At 43.2% G+C, this 19,707-nt stretch overlaps 1 protein-coding gene and 1 long non-coding RNA gene across 3 annotated transcripts in view; one reads left to right on the plus strand and one right to left on the minus strand.

Annotated features, from left to right (window-relative positions):
* Positions 1–3,399, minus strand: part of LOC111550355 — a 14,046-nt gene extending 10,647 nt beyond the window's left edge. Inside the window, exons 1-2 of one of the 2 annotated variants that reach the window (XR_002734012.1) lie at positions 3,010–3,399; positions 801–1,455 (exon numbers count right to left, since the gene is read on the minus strand). This is a non-coding gene — a long non-coding RNA (uncharacterized LOC111550355). Of the gene's footprint in view, positions 1–800; positions 1,456–1,547; positions 1,684–3,009 lie in introns of those variants that run through there. The other variant, XR_002734013.2, reaches the window with a different exon arrangement.
* Positions 2,802–19,707, plus strand: part of PSMD5 (proteasome 26S subunit, non-ATPase 5) — a 26,282-nt gene continuing 9,376 nt past the window's right edge. The window contains exons 1-5 of the mRNA XM_023223744.3: positions 2,802–3,714; positions 13,571–13,715; positions 15,061–15,174; positions 15,554–15,682; positions 17,905–18,014. Of these exons, the coding sequence (XP_023079512.1) occupies positions 3,542–3,714; positions 13,571–13,715; positions 15,061–15,174; positions 15,554–15,682; positions 17,905–18,014 (671 nt within the window). The 5' untranslated portion in view covers positions 2,802–3,541. The remainder of the gene's footprint in view (positions 3,715–13,570; positions 13,716–15,060; positions 15,175–15,553; positions 15,683–17,904; positions 18,015–19,707) is intronic.

Raw genomic sequence — 19,707 nt, forward strand, 5'->3', positions numbered from 1 at the left:
TTTTTTTTTTTTTTTTTTTGCCTTAGAAATTCTTAAAGGCCTAATACACTTCTTAGCAAAGTGTCTGACAAAATCCAATAGTTAATCAGTTGTAGGCCTACTCCTGTCATTTATATTGTTAGTTGTGCAGACTCAAGCGAGTTACTTAATTTTTGTGTGCTTTCAGGGGATTTTTCTCATAAAGGAAGGTCTAATATCTCCTTCATAGGTCTGAAGTGAGGATTAACAGAGATTAACGTTAAGAGTGCTTATAAAATGTGGCTGGGCGCAGTGGCTCACACCTGTAATCCCAACACTTTGGGAGGCCAAGGTGGGCAGATCATCTGAGGTCAGGAGTTCGAGACCAGCCCGGCCAACATGGTGAAACCCCATCTCTATTAAAAAGACAAAAATTAGCTGGCATGGTGGCACACACCTGTAATCCCAGCTATTCAAGAGGCTGAGGCAGGAGAATCACTTGAACCCGGGAGGTGGAGGTTGCAATGAGCTGAGATTGCTCCATTACACTCCAACCTGGGCGACAGAGCAAGACTCAATCTCAAAAAAAAAAAAAAGAAACCGCTTATAAAATGTAAGGCCATGTCATTCAAGAGCAAGTAGTCTCTTGTCAACTACCAATGTAAACTCTGAAAACCTCCATTTGTGATTGAAGAACTTACTATCTATAGAAGAAATATGGTTAGAGAAAATGAGGCTGAGTGGTCCTAAGGAAACCTTTATATTTTAAGTCACTAAAATCAAGACCATGATTTTTTAGAGCTATTACATTAATAAGAATGGAACTGTTAATGACCATTTACCTCAGATCCTGAGATGTTTCCTGAGCCGATGTCCCCAAGTTTAGCTCAGGACCCTGCAGAGTTTAAGCGCAATGTTTGTTACAAGACTAAAGTGATAGGGATGTGCGGCTGGTGATGAAAAGGATGATGGTAGTTATGAAAATGATGTTAGCGTAACAAGGGAAGGATGGTCTCTGGAACCTCTTCGTCCTTCAACTCAGGCACCTCTACTCTCTCCAGATTCACTTCGAAGATTACATTCCAAAGGTTCAATTTCACATTAATGGCTTGGACAGTTTCTTCAGACATATCAAGACTCTGAGTGCCATGCCAGAGGGTCCAGGCTTTTCTTCTGGCAGCTTCTTATCCTCCATCTTGTCCTGCTCCTTATCGGATCCTGATTCAGAGTCAGATTTCCCCTCAGACTCAGATTCTGTATCCATCACCTTCACCTAAATGACATCCTCTTCTTCATGTCTTTTTTCTCTTTCTTCAAGTCCTTTGCTTGATTTGAAGGTTCTTCTGCATCTCTTTATAGGTATAAGCAATTTATTGAAATCTTTTTTAAAAGCCAAGCTTTAATCCAGGAAAGGATCCATATCAATTGCAGCATCAGTGAGGCCTGAGGTCTGGCATCAGACGGCATTCAATTTCCTCTGTCTGTAAAGACTTCTTCCTGTGGACATAGACTCTCAGTTATGACTAAAGATTGAAACTTGAGTAGCTCACTAATTTCACTTTCCCTGTATCAATGAATTTTAAACCCACCTGTTTTGCAGACACTAAGATTTTTTTAACTTCTTCATTAGCTCTAGGGAAAATGCATCATCATTCACACATCCTCCCAGTTTCCAGCAAGCTTAAGAGTGGCTGATTTTATATCACCCATCACCTCTTTTATCACTACCAAAGAATCAGCAATATTGTACTGTTGCCATGTTTCTTTCAGAGTAAGGTGAGGGTTTTTTTCAATACAGTCAGCAAAGTGGTCAAACATATGTTTGGTGTAATACCTCCCAAATGCTTCCATTATACCCTAACCCAAGGGCTGAAGAAAGCTAGGGCCTTCCTGAGGGAGAAACACAACCAACATTAGAATGAAGAAAGAATAATGAATCTGGGTGACTGGGACCTCCGTCCACAATTAGCAACATTCTGATTTCCGGATTTTTCTGTTAAATGACTTCCGACTTGATGGATAAAAAAATAACAAAACCAATCCATAAAGTGACAGTGGTAATTCTGGGTGTGTTCACAAGAAAACAGGAAGGCGTTTATCTCTTTCTGAAAGACAAGTGGGGGATCAGAGTCTTTGTAAAGCAGCAGTGGTTTTATCATTTTGTCACCTGAGGCACTGCCACAAAAAAAATGAGGGAAATCCTGTCCTTAGCTTCCTCTAAGCTTTCCAGAGTTTTGTCTTTTGCCCCAAAAGTAGGAAGGCATGCACAGAAAAGATGGGTCGTCTCCTTGGCGTTGAAGACCTGTTGAGGTACATAGCCTCTCTCCAATTGCTTGGAATACTCGGTGCCCACTCAGCATTTAAGGGTCCTTCCTCCCCATCAACCTGGTACGTTGCAAAACAGCAGCGATTTTTAAAGTTCTCAAACCATCCCTTGCTCCCATGATACTTATTTGGGTTGTCCTCCCCAGATGTTTCCTACTGGTTCCCTGTGGATGTATTAGGCCTGGTTGTAGATGGCCTTCCGGGTCAGATGTCGCCCTCTATCATCTGGTCCTCCACCTAAAAGGTTAACTGGATCTCCACCTTCACGATGTTTATATTACCGGGAATATACAGCAGCTTGGAGCAGATGGGCAACCAACTCTCCACACTGGTTTTTCTTGGTTTTGGGGGGGGGAGGGCGCCAAGGTGGGGGGTAAGCAGGGTCTTGCTGTCACCCAGGCTGGAGTGCAGTGGCATAATCACAGCTCACTGCAGCCTCGACCTCCCAGGCTTAGGTCAGCCTCCCGCTTCAGCCTCCCGAGTAGCTGGGACTACAGGTGCGTGCTACCACACCGCACTAATTTTTTTCCTTTTTTTTTTCTTTTTGATAGAGACTGGGTTCTCACTATGTTGCCCAGGCTAGTTTCGAACTTCTGGGCTCAAGCGATCCTCCCGCCGCGGCCTTCCAAAGCGCTGGGATTACAGGCAGGGCCACCGCGCCCACAGCTGCTTCTCCTTGGTAGACTGATCAACACCAACGAGGCGGCGCACGTCCCTATTACTTACGCCTTCGTCCGGCTCCTGGAGAATATTCATCCTGGAGAATATTCATCCAGTCTTCCTGGAGGCACGACGCTCCGCCTCCTCTTGACAGGTGTCTGGCCCAGGATCAAGATTCCCCTCCAGGCCTCTGCTCGGCCTGGGGCGGCCTCCCTAACGGCTGCGGTCGCCGCCGCCTAGAGCCTGGTTTTGGAGCCGCGAGGCCGCCCACAAGGCTGTTTAACTTCCCCTAAGTCTCCATCCTCGCCGCTCCGCTGGCCGGGAATTTGGCAAGTCTCTGCCCTACGCGATAAACACGTAAGCCAACTGGAAAACTGGCCTCCGCAATCTCCTGAGCAGCGCCCTAGATGACGCCAGACAGAGGGAGCCGCAGCCACTGGCTACAGTTGACACGGCCCTAACGGACACTTCTCGCGAGGCTTGGCAGCCCCATAGCAATCTCAGGGACAAGGAGGCTGTGATCAGCAGATCTCGCGACGTTCAGGGAAGCGCCCCGGGAACTGGGCCGCTGGGCCAGCCCCTGCATGGGGGGGGCAAGATGGCGGCTCAGGCCTTGTCGCTGCTGAGGGAGGTAGCGAGGCTGGAAGCGCCGCTGGAGGAGCTACGCGCTCTTCACTCAGTGCTGCAGGCAGTGCCGCTCAACGAGCTTCGCGAGCAAGCGGCGGAGCTGCGCCTCGGCCCACTCTTCTCCCTGCTTAATGAGAACCATAGGTGAGAGGACCCCGGGACCTTGAGCCGAGGAGAGGGGCACCCCTAAATATGGACACGAGAGTGGTTGAGGGCAAGAACAACGCTTTTCCCAGTCACAGGGGAGGTGGAAAGTAGCCGAAATTTGCAGAGAGGGAAGGATCCCAGGTTCAGAGGGCAGGAGACGGGATTCAGGTTCAGCCTCTGAGAGTGCCCCAGGGTGTTTTCTCCCGTCGCCTGGCCTCCCTGCCTCTGAGCAGTGAGGCACTGCATTCTCCTTCAGATAGAATTTAAAGGAGAAAAGCAAAGCTGTCCACTTACAAGGAGCATTCCACATCTCTTTGTACAGATTCTTGATTTGTTTCCTCTTCTAAAAGGATCCTGCCCTGGCAATGTGGCAAGAACCATCAGCATTTTAAATTCACATGCCTTTTCATCCAGTCATTCTTGTTACAAAAATTTAATGCAAGCGTACGCGCACAAAATGTGCAGTTATTTTGTTCTTTCGAACCCGAGGCTGGCATCGCCCCAAAAACAGCGGCAAGGGAGTTCCCACAAGGGAGCGCTTCAAACCTTCCCGAGATGTGGCTGGTTGGGATGCTAGAAAAAGAAGCACTGAATGCCAAGGCGATCAGTCCAAAAGCGTTTAGGGGGAAACCTACAGAGGGCTGCAGAAATTGTCAAGACGGACACCGGGAGAAAAGAGGTGTTCCTGGGTTTGTCCGCAGCGAGGGGGTCGGGGTATGGAGTTTAGATGAGAGTTTAAAGGAATTTGGCTCGGGATTGAGGTCAGTTTCTTCCAGTGTTTTGGGCAACAACCTAGGTACTTTTATCAGGCCTGGGAATGTTCAAGGCCCCGGGTTTATGGTCAAGCCTGCTAGGGAAACCTGCTGCTGGCTAGGTCAGAGAGCAATCAAGGCACTCTGATTTTCTATCAGCACACAGAAAGAAAGGGGGCAACTGGAGGACCCTACAATATTATATGCAAGAATATTTGTAACATATCGTGTGTCACACCAAAAGACTAGAAACAATCTAAATATCCGTTAACAGGGGATTCCAAATTATGCGCTATTACTCTGTAACACTATGCAGTTATTTAAGACATTGAAGTAGATGTATATATGTATGTGGATATGGAACGATCTCTGTGGTGTTGAATGAAAAAGAAAATTGCAGGGTTTATGAATCTATAATTTTAACCTGTAATTTTTAAAAAGGATTACAATCCTCCCAACCCTACAGGCTTGTGTAACTTGTATAACATTGCAAATGTCTGCAAAGGCGCACCAGAAACTATTATTAGGGAAGTGGGTCTGAAAAAAGTAGGACAACTTTTACTTTTTATTTTTTACACATCCATAGTGTTTGATTTAAAACACTTTTAGGCTGGGCGCGGTGGCTCACGCCTGTAATCCCAACACTTTGGGAGGCTGAGGCAGACGGATCACCAGGTCAAGAGATCGAGACCATCCTGGCCAACATGGTGAAACCCTGTCTCTACTGAAAATACAAAAATAGGCTGGGCGCTGTGACTCATGCCTGTAATCCCAGCACTTTGGGAGGCTGAAGTGGGTGGATCACAAGGTCAGGAGTTCAAGACCAATCTGGCCAACATAGTGAAACCCCATCTCTACTAAAAACACAAAAATTAGCCGGGCATGGCTAATCCCAGCTACTCGGGAGGCTGAGGCAGGAGAATCGCTTGACCCCGGGAGGCAGAGGTTGCAGTGAGCCGAGATCACGCCACTGCACTCCAGCCTGGCGACAGAATGGGACTCTGTCTCAAAAAAATAATAAAAATAAAAATAAAAACACTTTGTAGCCCGGGAGCAGTGGCTCACTTGTGTAATCCTAACACTTTGGGAGGCTGAGGCAGGTGGATCACTTGAGCCCAGGAGTTCGAGACCAGCTTGAGCAACATGGTGAAACCGCCTTAGGGTGAAAGGTAGGACTTGCTAGCACAATGTTGCTCTTTATGCACTAAAAAGGTTTATGGAGATGTTTACATATGCGTATCAAGGCACAGCACTTTTCCTTAAACTTATGTCACAGAGATCTTTATTCATATGTCTTACTGCTGACCTTCTCCCTATGATGATCCTATTATGCTGCCACTTCCCTTTTTCTAAGATGGTAAAGATAATCATCAATAAATACTGAGGGAAGTATAAGATTCCTTAGTATAAGATACTAAGATTCCTTCCTTTTCTGTAAGTGTTCTCCATTCATGAAGTCTGTCAGTTAATATTATTTGGGCCGGCCTATGAAATATCTCTTATTTGTCTCCTCTTTAAGTCAAGCCCTCATTTTTTCCCTCTTTGTAGGTCTGTAGTGTTAGTCTGACCTCTCATTACCTCTGAAATTCCTTTTCTAGCAAGTCCTTCCCACCCTGTAACCCCAGTGAGCATACATTTCAAGTCAGTTGGTGCTAATCTTTTCCATGGTTTCCTGAAGGGGTGGCCTGCCCCTCCACACCTGTGGGTGGGCGTTTCTCGTTAGGTGGAAGGAGAGACTTGAGAAAAGAAATGAGACACAAAATATAGAGAAAGAATAAGTGGGCCCAGGGGACCGGCGTTCAGCATACAGAGGACCCATACCCGCACCAGTCTCTTGAGTTCCCTCAGTATTTATTGATGATTATCTTTACCATCTTAGAAAAAGGGAAGTGGCAGCATAATAGGATCATAATAGGGAGAAGGTCAGCAGTAAGACATATGAATAAAGATCTCTGTGACATAAGTTTAAGGAAAAGTGCTGTGCCTTGATATGCATATGTAAACATCTCCATAAACCTTTTTAGTGCATAAAGAGCAGCATTGTGCTAGCAAGTCCTACCTTTCGCCCTAAGGCGGTTTTCACCTTGCTCAGTAAACAACATACAATCGGATTTTGGATTTTGCCCTGAGATGTTCCGTTGCCCAGGGACGGGCAGGAGACAGATGCTTTTCTCTATCTGAATTGCCAAGAGGCCTTCTTTCCTCTTATACTAGTCTTCCTCAGCATAGACCCTTCATGGGTGTCAGGCTGGGGGACGATTAGGTGTTTCCCTTCCCACGAGGCCATATTTCAGACTATCACATGGGGAGAAACCTTGGACAATACCTAGATTTCCTAGGCAGAGGTCCCTGTGACCTTTGGCAGTGTACGTGTCCCTGGGTACTTGAGATTAAGAGAATGGTGATGACTTTTCACAAGCATACTGCCTTCAGGCACTTGTTTAGCAAAGCACACCCTGCACAGCCCAAAATCCTTTAAACCTTGAGTCACCACAGCGCATGTCTCTTGCAAGGACAGGTTGGGGGTAGGGTCACAGATTAACAGCATCTCAAATACAGAACAAAATGGAGTCTCTTACGTCTACTTCTTTCTATATAGACATAGTAACAGTCTGATCTTTCTTTTCCCCACAGTTTCCCATTTTCTTTTTTTTTTTTTTTTTTTTTTGAGACGGAGTCTCGCTCTGTCTCCCAGGCTGGAGTGCAGTGGCCGGATCTCAGCTCACTGCAACCTCCGCCTCCTGGGTTCACGCCATTCTCCCGCCTCAGCCTCCTGAGTAGCTGGGACCACAGGCGCCCGCCACCTCGCCCGGCTAATTTTTTGTATTTTTAGTAGAGACGGGGTTTCACCGTGTTAGCCAGGATGGTCTCGATCTCCTGACCTCGTGATCCGCCCGTCTCGGTCTCCCAAAGTGCTGGGATTACAGGCTTGAGCCACCACGCCCGGCCAGTTTCCCATTTTCTATAGTGAGTTTTTAGAATGCCATTTGGGCCCTTTACAGTATATTTCCATCCTATTTTTCCAACCTCACCTTTTTCCTCCACTCCACTTTTTTTCATCTGCTCCAGTTACCATATGGCACCCTTATTTTTCCTTAAGCCTGACTTGCACTTTCTTAACTTTACTCATACCAGCCCTTCTAACTGAAATACTTTGCTGTCTGTCCATATTCTGTCCATCCTTTTAGGCCCACTAAAGGGCCATCCCCTCCAAAATATTTTTTCAATTATTCCAGTTGCAAATGACTGCTCTTCAGATCTGCTAAAGGACATTATTGTTATTTCTGTTAATGATAACTGATGCTGTTACCTATGTTACAGTTCTCTGTGTGTCTATTTCTAGTTTGTAAATTCTTTGAAGGCAGTGACCGCATTTTGTTCATCTCTGCATCCCTCTTAGCGCCCAGCACATAATGCAGTACACGCCCAATTAAAGATGAGACTCATAGAGTTTAGAGTGGCCACCTTGTCCAACCTTTTCCTATTAGAGATGAAGAGACTTGCAAAGGTCATACAGCAGGTTGACAGCAGAGGTGTAGTAGGAACTGAAGCGAGGGAGAATTTGAGGATTCAGATCCATGGGGAAGATAGTTTGCTGAATGAAGGAGCAGTGATTTAGGGAACAATTTTAATGGAAATTTAAAGACAGAGTAATTCAGAACTGGATACAGAGTAGATACCAACTGCAAATTGTGGGAATAATTCTCTGGATAGTAGCTGGCAGTCAGATACATTGCTGTTATCCTGGCTAAGCCACATAGGTTGCCATGTATTGGTTCACAATCTGATCTTGTGTGTAAGTTAGAATCTTGATAGGTTTTTTTGGAGAAGTTTAAGTCCTAAGATTACTGTTTTAGAACATGAAAATCAAACAAGACTAATTTTAAGCATTAACTCTTTGGCTTGTTGGCAAAGGTCACATAGGACCTGAAATTTCTGCACTGTGCGGTTTAACATACCACTATTTTTTTTAACAGCTTTTCAAAGGTATAATTTATATATAATGAACTCCACTTAATAAAATGTACAAGTTGGCAAGTTTTGACATATGTATATACCCATGAAACCATCGCCACAATAAAGATAGCGAATGGATCTTTTACTCCCAGAGGATCCCTCACACTCCTTGCTAATCGCTCCCCGTTTCAACCAGTCAACCACTGATCTACTTTCTCTCACTATAGGTGAACTTGCCCCTTATTTTAGCCAGACATAGGGGGAAGGGATCATATAAATGGAGTCATACATTATGTATTCTTTTGTTTGGTTTCCTTCACATAGCATAGTTATTTTGAGATTTAGCTATGTGACATGAATAAATAGTTCATTCCTTTTTATTGTTGAGTAGTAGTCCATTGTATGGGTGTACTACTGTTTTTTATCCATTCCCCTGTTGGTGAACATTAGAGATTTGAATTGTTTTCTGTTTGGAGATATTAAAAATAACAGTGCTGTAAACATTCATGTACAAGTCTTTACATAAAAATATTCTTTCTTTTCTCTGAGTAAATAGCTAGGAATGGAATGGCTAGATGGTATGGTAGGTGTATATTTAACTTTTTAAGCAACTGGCAAACTGTTTTCCAAAGTGGTTATACTATTTTACATTTCTACAAGCAGTGTATGCGAGTAGATCATAGACCTAAATATAAAACCTAAAACTACAAAACTTCTAAAAGAAAACATAGGAAAAAAATGTATGACTTTGAGTTAAACAGACTTCTTTAATATGACACCAAACACATGATCTATACAAGAACAAATTGAGCTGGGTGTGGTGGCTCATGCTTGTGGTCCCAGCTATTCAGGAGGCTGAGGTGGCGACTACAGTGACCTGTGATTGCTCCACTACACTCCAACCTGGGTGACAGAGAGAGCCTGTCTAAAAAAAAAAAAACAAAGTGATACAAAGTAGAATTAATCAAAATAAAACATTCTGTTCTTCAGGCTGGGTGGTGGCTCACGCCTGTAAGCCCAGCACTTTGGGAGGCTGAGGTGGGCGGATCACGAGGTCAGGAGTTCGAGACCAGCCTGACCAACATGGTGAAACCCTGTCTGTACTAAAAATACAAAATTGGTCGGGCACGGTGGCTCATGCCTGTAATCCCAGCACTTTGGAAGGCCAAGGCGGGCAGATCACGAGGTCAGGAGATAGAGACCATCCTGGCTAACACAGTGAAACATAGTCTCTACTAAAAATACAAAAAACTAGCTGGGCATAGTGGCAGGCACCTGTAGTCCCAGCTACTAGGGAGGCTGAGGCAGGAGAATCACTTGAACCCGGCAGGCAGAGGTTGCAGTGAGCTGAGGTCACACCACTGCACTCCAGCCTGGGCAACAGAATGAGACTCAGTCTCAAAAAAAAAAAAATTAGATTCTTTGAAGTTTACTTACAGTTAAGAAAATGAAAAGTCACAAATGCACAAATGGAGAAAAATCTTTGTGAAGAATGTATCTGATAAAGGACTTGTATTCAGAATATGTAAGGAGCTTTCAAAACTAAATAGCAAGAGAAGAAATAACCCAATTAAAACATGGGCAAAAGATTTGAACAAGTACAGATGGGGCCAGGTGCAGTGGCTCACACCTGTAATCCCAGCACTTTGGGAGGCCGAGGCAGGTGGATCACCTGAGGTCAGGAGTTCGAGACCAGCCTGGCCAACCTGGTGAAACCCTGTCTCTACTAAAAATACAAAAATTAGCTGGGCTTGATGGCAGACACCTGTAATCCCAGCTACTCGGGAGGCTAAGGCAGGAGAATCACTTGAACGCAGGAGGTGGAGATTGCAGTGAGCCGAGATCACGCCATTGCACTCCAGCCTGGGTGACAGAGCGAGACACCATCTCAAAAAAAAAAAAAAAGTACAGATGGTAAATATGCACGCAAAAAGATATTCAACATTAGGGAAATACAAATTAAAATTACAGTGAGATTCTACTGCACACTATTAGATTGGCTAAAATTTTATTTATTTATTTATTTATTTTTTATTTTTTTTTATTTTTTTGAGACGGAGTCTTGCTCTGTCGCCCGAGCTGGAGTGCAGTGGCCAGATCTCAGCTCACTGCAAGCTCCGCCTCCCGGGTTTACGCCATTCTCCTGCCTCAGCCTCCGGAGTAGCTGGGACTACAGGCGCCCGCCACCTCGCCCGGCTAGTTTTTTGTATTTTTAGTAGAGACGGGGTTTCACCGTGTTAGCCAGGATGGTCTCGATCTCCTGACCTCGTGATCCGCCCGTCTCGGCCTCCCAAAGTGCTGGGATTACAGGCTTGAGCCACCGCGCCCGGCTTGGCTAAAATTTTAAAAGGCACAGAAGCAACGCAACACATGTGTGCAACCAAAGTGTCTATGAAGGGATGAATGGATAAACAAAATGGGGTGTATAAATATGATGGGATACTGTACATATTGCCTTAAAAAGAAAGGAAGTTCTGACAGATGAACTTTGAAGATGTTGTACTAAATGAAATAAACCAGACACAAAAGGACAAATGTTGTATGCTTTTACTTACATACCTAGAGTAGTCAAATCTAGAGAGACAGAAAGTGGAATGGTGGTTGCCGGGAGCTTGGAGAGGGGAGAATAGGGAGTGTTCAATGGATGCAGAGTTTCTGGTTGGGAAGGTTAAAACATTCTGGAGATGGACGATGGTGATGGCTGGACAACAAAGTAAATGTACTTATTCCCACAGAACTGTGCATTTAAGAATGGTTAAAATGGTAAATTTTACCTGTAATCACTTTTTTTTTTTTTAAAGGAAAAGCCATGCTTATAAATATCCCCATTCCTCCTCTTCCCCTTTCCTCCAGCCTCTGGCAACCAGTGGAATCCCTGAATCTACTTTTTTTTTTTTTTTTTTGAGACAGAATTTTGTTCTTGTCGCCTAGGCTGGAGTGCGATGGCACTATCTCAGCTCACTGCCACTGCTGCCTCCTGGGTTCAAGTGATTCTCTTGCCTCAGCCTCCTAAAGTAGGTGGGATTACAGGCACCCACTACCATGCCCAGCTAATTTTTTTTGTATTTTTAGTTGAGATAGGGTTTCACCATGTTGGCCAGGCTGGTCTTGAACTCCTGACCTCAGGTGACCCACCCGCTGTGGCCTCCCAAAGTACTGGGATTACAGGCATGAGCCACCGCGCCTAGCAGAATTCTACTTTCTATATGGATTTTGTCTATTCTGGACATTTCATATAAATAGAATCATTCTCAAAAGGAAGCCTTTTGTGTCTGGCTTATTTCACAACGTAATATTTTAAAGGTTTATTCATGTTGTAATATGTGTCATTACTTCATTGGTTTTTATGGCTGAATAATATTCCATTATATGCACATAACACATATTTATCCATTCATCACTTGGTGGACATTTGGATTGTTTCCACTGCTGTGAACATTTGTGTACAAGTTTTGTGAAAATAGCATGTTTTCTATTATCTTGGGTGTAAAAAAATTATTAATACTATTTTAGATTCAGTTATGCAAAGTGGAATCCCTGAATTAAAAGAGTATGTTCATTTTTAAGGCTTTTCATTTGTATCACGTAGTTACCTACCCGACAAGTTGTACCAGTTGAATTGTATACTACTACTAACAATGTATTAGCCCATTTATTTGTAGTGTCTATTAAGAGACAAGAAAACTGTTCTGAAAACATCTTCTCTATCTACCACTGGTAGTCATCAGGTTCTCTTACATAGTTCTTCCTTCTTCTCTCTATCCTTACTGCTGCTCCCCTAGTTTACTCCTTCATCACCTCTTACCATTTACTGCCCTGTAATTGAAAATTTTTCCCCAACACTGGTGCAGAGTGATTTCTATAAATTAGATCTCGTCATTTTACTTCTTTGTTTAAAACCACTTATGGCTTGCCATTGATTTTCTGGAAAAAGTCTAAATTCCAAGCATGACATAAAATACCTGTTAGAATCTGGCTTCTGTGCATTTTTTCAGTTTCAGTTCTTGTCCTTTACCTCGCCCTTTTACCTTCTCACCACCTCTCTCCCATTCTGACCCCAGTCATACCAAGCTACTTGTTCCTTCAAAGTGTAACACTATCCTCTCTGCCTTTTCATGTGCTGCTACTCCCTCTACCTAGAACACCTTTCTTCTGGATAACTCCTACTTCTTAAAATTTAGTTCAGATTTTACCCTTCTGGGAAGCCTTCCTTGTACACTGTGTTCTTTTTTAAGCTCCTATAGTTTCTAGTCTTAGCCTATAGCATTTATGTGGATTACAGTTGCCTTTTTTTCTATATCTTTCATTGGATTGAGCTCCTTAAGACTAGAGAGTATATCAGGCCAGGCACAGTGTCTCATGCCTGTAATCCCAGCACTTTGGGAGGCTGAGGTGGGCGAATCACAAGGTCAGGAGATTGAGACCATCATGGCTAACACAGTGAAACCCCGTTTCTACTAAAAATATAAGAAGTTAGCTGGGTGTGGTGGCATGCACCTATAGTCCCAGCTACTGGGGAGGCTGAGGCAGGAGAATCGTTTGAACCCAGGAGGTGGAGATTGCAGTGAGTGGATTGCGCCACTGCACTCCAGCCTGGGCAATAGAGCGAGACTCTGTCTCAAAAAAAAAAAAAAAAAAAGGCCAGGGGCAGTGGCTCAAGCCCGTAATCCCAGCATTTTGGGAGGCCAAGGCGGGTGGATCACCTGAGGTCAGGAGTTCGAGACCAGCCTGGCCAACATAGTGAAACTCCATCTCTAAACATACAAAAATTAGCCAGGCATGGTGGTGGGCCCCTGTAATCCCAGCTACTCGGGAGGCTGAGGCAGGAGAATCGCTTGAACCTGGGAGGCGGAGGTTGCAGTGAGCCGAGATAGGGCCATTGCACTCCAGCCTGGGCAACGGAGCAAGACTCCATCTCAAAAAAAAAAGAAAGACTAGAGTATATATCTTATTCTTCTTTGTAGCCCCAGCACAGGCAATACGCATAATAGGTTCTTAGCAAATGTTTAATAGGTGAGTGAAATCTGCTGTTTCAAAAAGAAGTCTGTGTGGAGGAGATGCTGACCCAAGCTTTAGCTATTACTAGGTTGTTACTTCCTACCTGGGCGGGATATGAACTAATAAGATTTATGATGTCTCCTCAGGGAAAAGACTACTTTGTGTGTATCCATTCTGGAGAGACTGCTGCAAGCTATGGAACCAGTTCACATGGCCCGGAACCTCAGGGTTGACCTGCAGAGGGGACTAATTCACCCTGATGATTCTGTAAAAATCCTCACTCTTTCCCAGGTATGAAATTTTACTAGGAACCGACATTGACCACCTGCTCTGGACCAGGTTCTATACTGGGACAGAAAGGTGAAGAAAGCATAGTATCTCTCTCTCCTTCCCTCTTCCCTTCTCCCCCTCTGCCCTGCTCCCTCTCTCCTCCTGGAAAATGTGTGGTCTATTCCAATGTGCATAGCTAACTATAACCTGGGAGATACAAGCTAATGAAAGAAGTTCCATTAAGTACCATGTAAATCATTCATTAATCAGATACTGACTGAGTTCCTTTTACATGCGAGGCATGGTGCCATATGCTGTTAGAGTTACCAAGATTAACAAAACCAGTTAGTTTCCTTCAAGGAGCTCCTAGTGTAAAGAAAAAGATTCCTATGTGTTCAAATAGCTCTCTGCCATTTTAGATTCTGTTACATTGGATGAATCAAATGCTATTGTAAAGGTCACTAAACCAACAATTAAGACAGTAACTGTTATCATCCTGGTAACCAAAGCATCCTACTATTTGAGTGAAGAGCTGCTGCTAAGGATTATCTTGTTGAAATGTTAGGAGCTACACAGTTACCCAATAGATACTGAGCTACTGTTTTTCCTTTTCTGTGTTTATTCAGCAAAAAAAGCCTGTAATCCCAGCACTTTGGGAGGCCAAGGTGGGCAGATCCTGAGGTCAGGAGTTCAAGACCAACCTGGCCAACATGGTGAAACCCTGTCTCTACACAAATACAGAAATTAGCCGGGCATGATGACAGGTGCCTATAATCCCAACTACTCGGGAAGCTGAGGTGGGAGAATCGTTTGAACCCAGGAGGCAGAGGTTGTAGTGAGCCGAAATCGTGCCACTGCACTCCAGCCTGGGCAACAAAGCGAGCCTCCATCTGAAAAAAAAAAAAAAAAAAAAGAAAAAGTTGGGGGAAGGGGGGAAGATATCAGTTTATTCACTGGCCATTTATATGCCAGACACTGTAGCAGGTGCTTTGCCTATTCGGTCTCGTTTAATCTTTGTAACTATCTTGGAATTAAATATTGTGTTCCCATTTTACGGATAAGAAATGGGGCTAAAATTTGTGCAAGGTCAGTGTAGCTAAAAATAGAGCTGGATTTGTATTGTTTTCACTCACTGAGCTATCTTACCTCTTTACCCGCTTTCTTTTTTCTTTCCTTTAACAGATGTGACTATGCCATATATGTGTTTGACTGAATGAATTTAGGTCATTTTGATTTTTTAATGACTTGATATATAGCTGTGATCACTAACTCCTAAAATAACTGTGCAGTAAGGAAATTGGACCATTGTGTGTTTACTGTATGTTGCCCTACTTTAGAAGAGTGTTTCTGATTGTTTTTCTTTCAGATTGGAAGAATTGTTGAAAATTCTGATGCTGTTACTGAGATTCTAAATAATGCTGAATTACTAAAACAAATTGTTTATTGCATTGGTGGAGAGAATCTATCTGTAGCAAAAGCGGTGAGTCTACTAGAATCATTGACTTAAATGTGCAGAGACATTGTTGTCCCAAAAGATGAAGAAAGGCCTTCTGAATTGAGAGGTGAAGGTTTAGAATGGATGATTTGTGTAATGGAATTTACAACCTCAGATGAATTGTATAAAATAAACGGTTGTCTAGTAAATCCCTTTCATTTTCTAGGATATAAATATCTGCAGTATCCATCATAATTCTATGGGGGATACCTTGCATCTTTTCCAATTATAAATAATAGCTGAAACATAGTGCATGCTCGTTGGGCAAGGTGCATTCCGTGCACTATTTTCACATCAGTCTTATGAAGTAGATAATAATATTCTGTATTTTGGGGACATAAGAGATATTTTCTTTCTTTATAAGGCCATCAAATCCCTGTCAAGAATATCACTAACCCAAGCTGGACTGGAGGCTTTATTTGAAAGCAATCTGCTGGATGATTTGAAAAGTGTAATGAAAACAAATGACATTGTTCGATACAGGGTGTATGAGGTAAGATAAAAAGCATACTTTCTCATGCTTACAAAGCAGAATGCAGTTTGGCTTATGCTGGAAAGCAAGATGGCTCACTGAGTATATAATCTGTGTTTGGCCCTGCAGTAGATGCTGGGAATATAAGGATGCATTCCCAGGCTAGTATGTGAGACAGGCATATACAGCCCAGCTCTATGGGAGGCAAGGGCAGGAGGACCCCTTGAGGCCAGGAGTTTCAGACCAGCCTGGGCAACATAGCGAGACCCCATCTTTACAAAGATTTTAAAAATTAGTTGTGCATGGTGGTATGTGCACGTCGTCCCAGCTACTCAGGAGGTTGAAGTGGGAGGATCAACTGAGCCCAGAAAGTTGAAGCAGCAGTGAGCCGTGGTTGCACCACTGCACTCCAGCCTGGGCAACTGAGCAAGACCCTTTCTCTCTCTCTCTCTCTCTCTATATATATATATATATTTATAGTGCAGTATAATTACTATGATACAGAAGATAATAAAACCAGACTTGAAAAAATTTGTAGTAGTAATAAGAAGAAATGGCCCTTATTTGTACCAGCTTTGTACTAAGCCCTATGCTAAAATACTCACATATATTATCTTTAATTCTTGTAGTAAACTTTGTATATTGTTATCATTAACCTCATATTGATAGAGCAATTGATCCAAGGCCACACACTATTAATAGGGTACATATTTGAAATGGAATCCTCTACAGTCTTTATTCCCTCTTCAGAACACTTTCTTTGCATGTCATACCATATTATGCTGCTTTTCCTTCTGCCTCTCAGTTTCTTCTCAGCCTCCTGGCTCATTATCCTCCATTGAATCTTTAATTGTTGGAGTTCATGAAAACAGAGTTCCAAGCCCTGCTTTCACTGTACTCTATACTCATTCCTAGGCAGTTTTACTCATCATATGATTTCCCTTCCCATCTGTGATGATGACTCAGATATAAACTTCCAACTGAGACCTTTCTTCTGAGCTCAAACCTTCATGCTTAACTGCTTACTCATTCTTGGCCCCTTGGGTATATTCTAGGCCCCTCACACTCATGCTGAAATCAAATTCCTGATCTTCCTTATCCACCCTATCCCCCTAATAAAAAACAAGAGCAACAAACTGGCCCTGTCTCACAGTTTGCTTAGTTGGGCATTAGACCTTGGCTCTTTCTGAGGCCTGTTTTTCCCTGCCACATATCCATTCGGTCATCACATTGTGTCGATTTTATTTAAACCCATACATTTTTCTTCATTAGTACAGCTTCTACCACCCTAGACTAACTTACTGGTGTCACTCACCTGGGCTACTATATTTGCATCCAAACTGGTCTCCATTCATCCATTTTTATCATCTTATCTAGTCTATCTTCACATGCAGTCAGAATGGTCTTCTAAAAGTCCAAATCTAGATCGCGCCACTGCATTCTAGCCTGGGCGATAGAGCGAGACTCTGTCTCAAAAGAAAAAAAAAAGTCCAAATCTGATTGTGTCATTTCTCTGCTTAAAACCCTTCAGTATCTTCCTATACTTCTCAGTAAGACCTCAGCACATACTTGCTGAACGAGTAAGTGAATGATTGACTGACTGACTGAATGACTGACTGACTGACAGAATGCCTGAATGAGTGAATGGTTTTATAATCCGTTTGTTGTGGCTGATTGAGGCTTTTGTACCTTGATTGGTGATTGCTTGGGCAGGAAAGTGCTGATACATCCAGATATAATGGAACATTTCTGTGCCAAGGTGGCTAGGCATGGTGGCTCATGCCTATAATCTCAGCACTTCAGGAGGCTAGGGTGGGCAGATCACTTGAGGCCAGGAGTTCAAGACCAGCCTGGCCAACATGGCAAAATCCCATTGCTACTAAAAATACAAAAAAAATAGCCAGGTGTGGTGGTGTGTGCCTGTAATCCCAGCTACTCGGGAGGCTGAGGCACAAGAATCGCTTGAACCCGGGAGGCAGAGGTTGCAGTGAGCTGAGATCACACCACTGTACTCCAGCCTAGGTGACAGAGCGAGACTCTGTTTCAAAAATAATAATAATCCGTGCCAAAGTAATTTCTTATGTGTTCACTGAAGTTTTTCTACTTAAAGAGACAAATAATGGATTTTTTAAAACTCATTTATAGAAAGTACCTAGTCCTATGTTTAATTTAAAATGAGATCTATCAGGCCTAGGACTGTTTTGACCTTTTTCTTTTTTCTGTTTTTTTTTTTTTTATTTCAGCTAATTGTAGAGATTTCTTCTGTGTCACCAGAATCTTTAAACTACTGTACCACAAGTGGATTGGTAACCCAGCTCCTGAGAGAGCTGACTGGTGAGGATGTGTTGGTCAGGTGTGTTGACTGAGAGTTCTTAAAGTGAAATGTCCTCTTTTGAAGGGCTGGGAAACAACCCTGGGACATCTGTGATTTTCTCTATTAGAGACTTTGCCCAGGTTGCAATCTCATGACTAATGTGTGTCCTGAAGTAGGGACCTTTAGAAAATTGCTCACGTTACATCATGACAACATACGGGAACTTGGCAAAGCCCCACATGACAATTCAGCTACTTTCAAGTGACTGTGTTCCCTGTCCCTAGGCCTGTGTGCTCTTAAACAGTTGCAGTCACATGGTAACTGCCATTTTGAATTACTAATATTTTGTCATGTGCATTTATTTTGGCATCGTTAAATAGCAACAGTATAGCATGATAGAAAAAATACGGGCTAGGCCGGGTGTGTTGGCTTACGCCTATAATCCCAGCACATTGGGAGGCCGAGGTGGGCGAATCACGAGATCAGGAGTTCAAGACCAGCCTGGCCAACATTGTGAAACCCTGTCCTACTAAAAACACAAAAATTAACCGGGCATGGTGGCATGCACCTGTAGTCCCAGATACTCGGGAGGCTGAGGCAGGAGAATTGCTTGAACCTGGGAGGTCGAGGTTGCACCACTATACTCCAGCCTGGGCAACAGAGCAAGACTGTCTCAAAAGAAAAAAGAATATGGGCTTTTCAAAATGAGGAAGACTTGGCTTGCATACCTCTCTACTATTTATTAGCTGTTCGGCCTTGGACAGTTTATTATAAGCTTTCTACATCCCAGTTTCCTCATCTCTCAGAACAGTAACTAAAAAAGATATTGTGCCGGGCACAGTGGCTTACGCCTATAATCCCAGCACTTTGGGAAGCCGAGGCGGTTGGATTACCTGAGGTCAGGAGGTCAGGACCAGCCTGGCCAATATGGTGAAACCCCGTCTCTACTAAAAAAAATACAAAAAATTAGCCCGGCGTGGTGGCAGGGGCCCGTAATCCCAGCTACCGGGAAGGCTGAGACAAGAGAATTGCTTAAACCCGGGAGGTGGAGGTTGCAGTGAGCCAAGATCGCGCCATTGCACTCCAGCCTGGGCAACAAGAGCAAAACTCCGTCTCAAAAAAATAAATAAATGAAAAGATATTGTAAGAATTAAGCTAATTGACCTTAGAAAGCAGTACAATGGCTGACATAGGTTCTCAAAGAAATGTTAATTCCAGTCTCTTCCACCCTTTATTCCCCCTATTCCCTAAATCCCCTTTAATATCTGCCACATGTTCCTTTGTTGATATTCCATAGTTTATTAATACCTCCTCACTGTTGAACAGTTGATTTGCTTCAAGTATTTTGCTGTTATGATAGCATTATAGTTTCTTTGTGTATATAGGTTTTGATTTTTCTTATCTTAAATGATTTTGATTGTCCTGTGTTCTTTAAACATGGCTGAATTTATTAAACCCATATAGTAAATCAGTCACTAGTTACATTGCTTCAGTACATTTGAGTGTCTCAACCTAATGAGACAATTAATTTTGTTAATTATTTTTTAGCATTGTATCAAATTTTGTGGCATAGGAAAAAACCCTGTAAATGGTCAGTCAAAACACTTTAGGATCAACTATCAACTGTAAAAATAAATTTTTTAGTTATTTTCTTTGATCATGGTTGGATATGAGATGATACCAAAGAATTATTGTTAATTTCTTAATATGTGGCAGTGGCATTATAATTGTG

This window comes from Piliocolobus tephrosceles, chromosome 14 (assembly GCF_002776525.5).
Source record: "Piliocolobus tephrosceles isolate RC106 chromosome 14, ASM277652v3, whole genome shotgun sequence".
Classification (NCBI taxonomy): Eukaryota; Metazoa; Chordata; class Mammalia; order Primates; family Cercopithecidae; genus Piliocolobus; species Piliocolobus tephrosceles.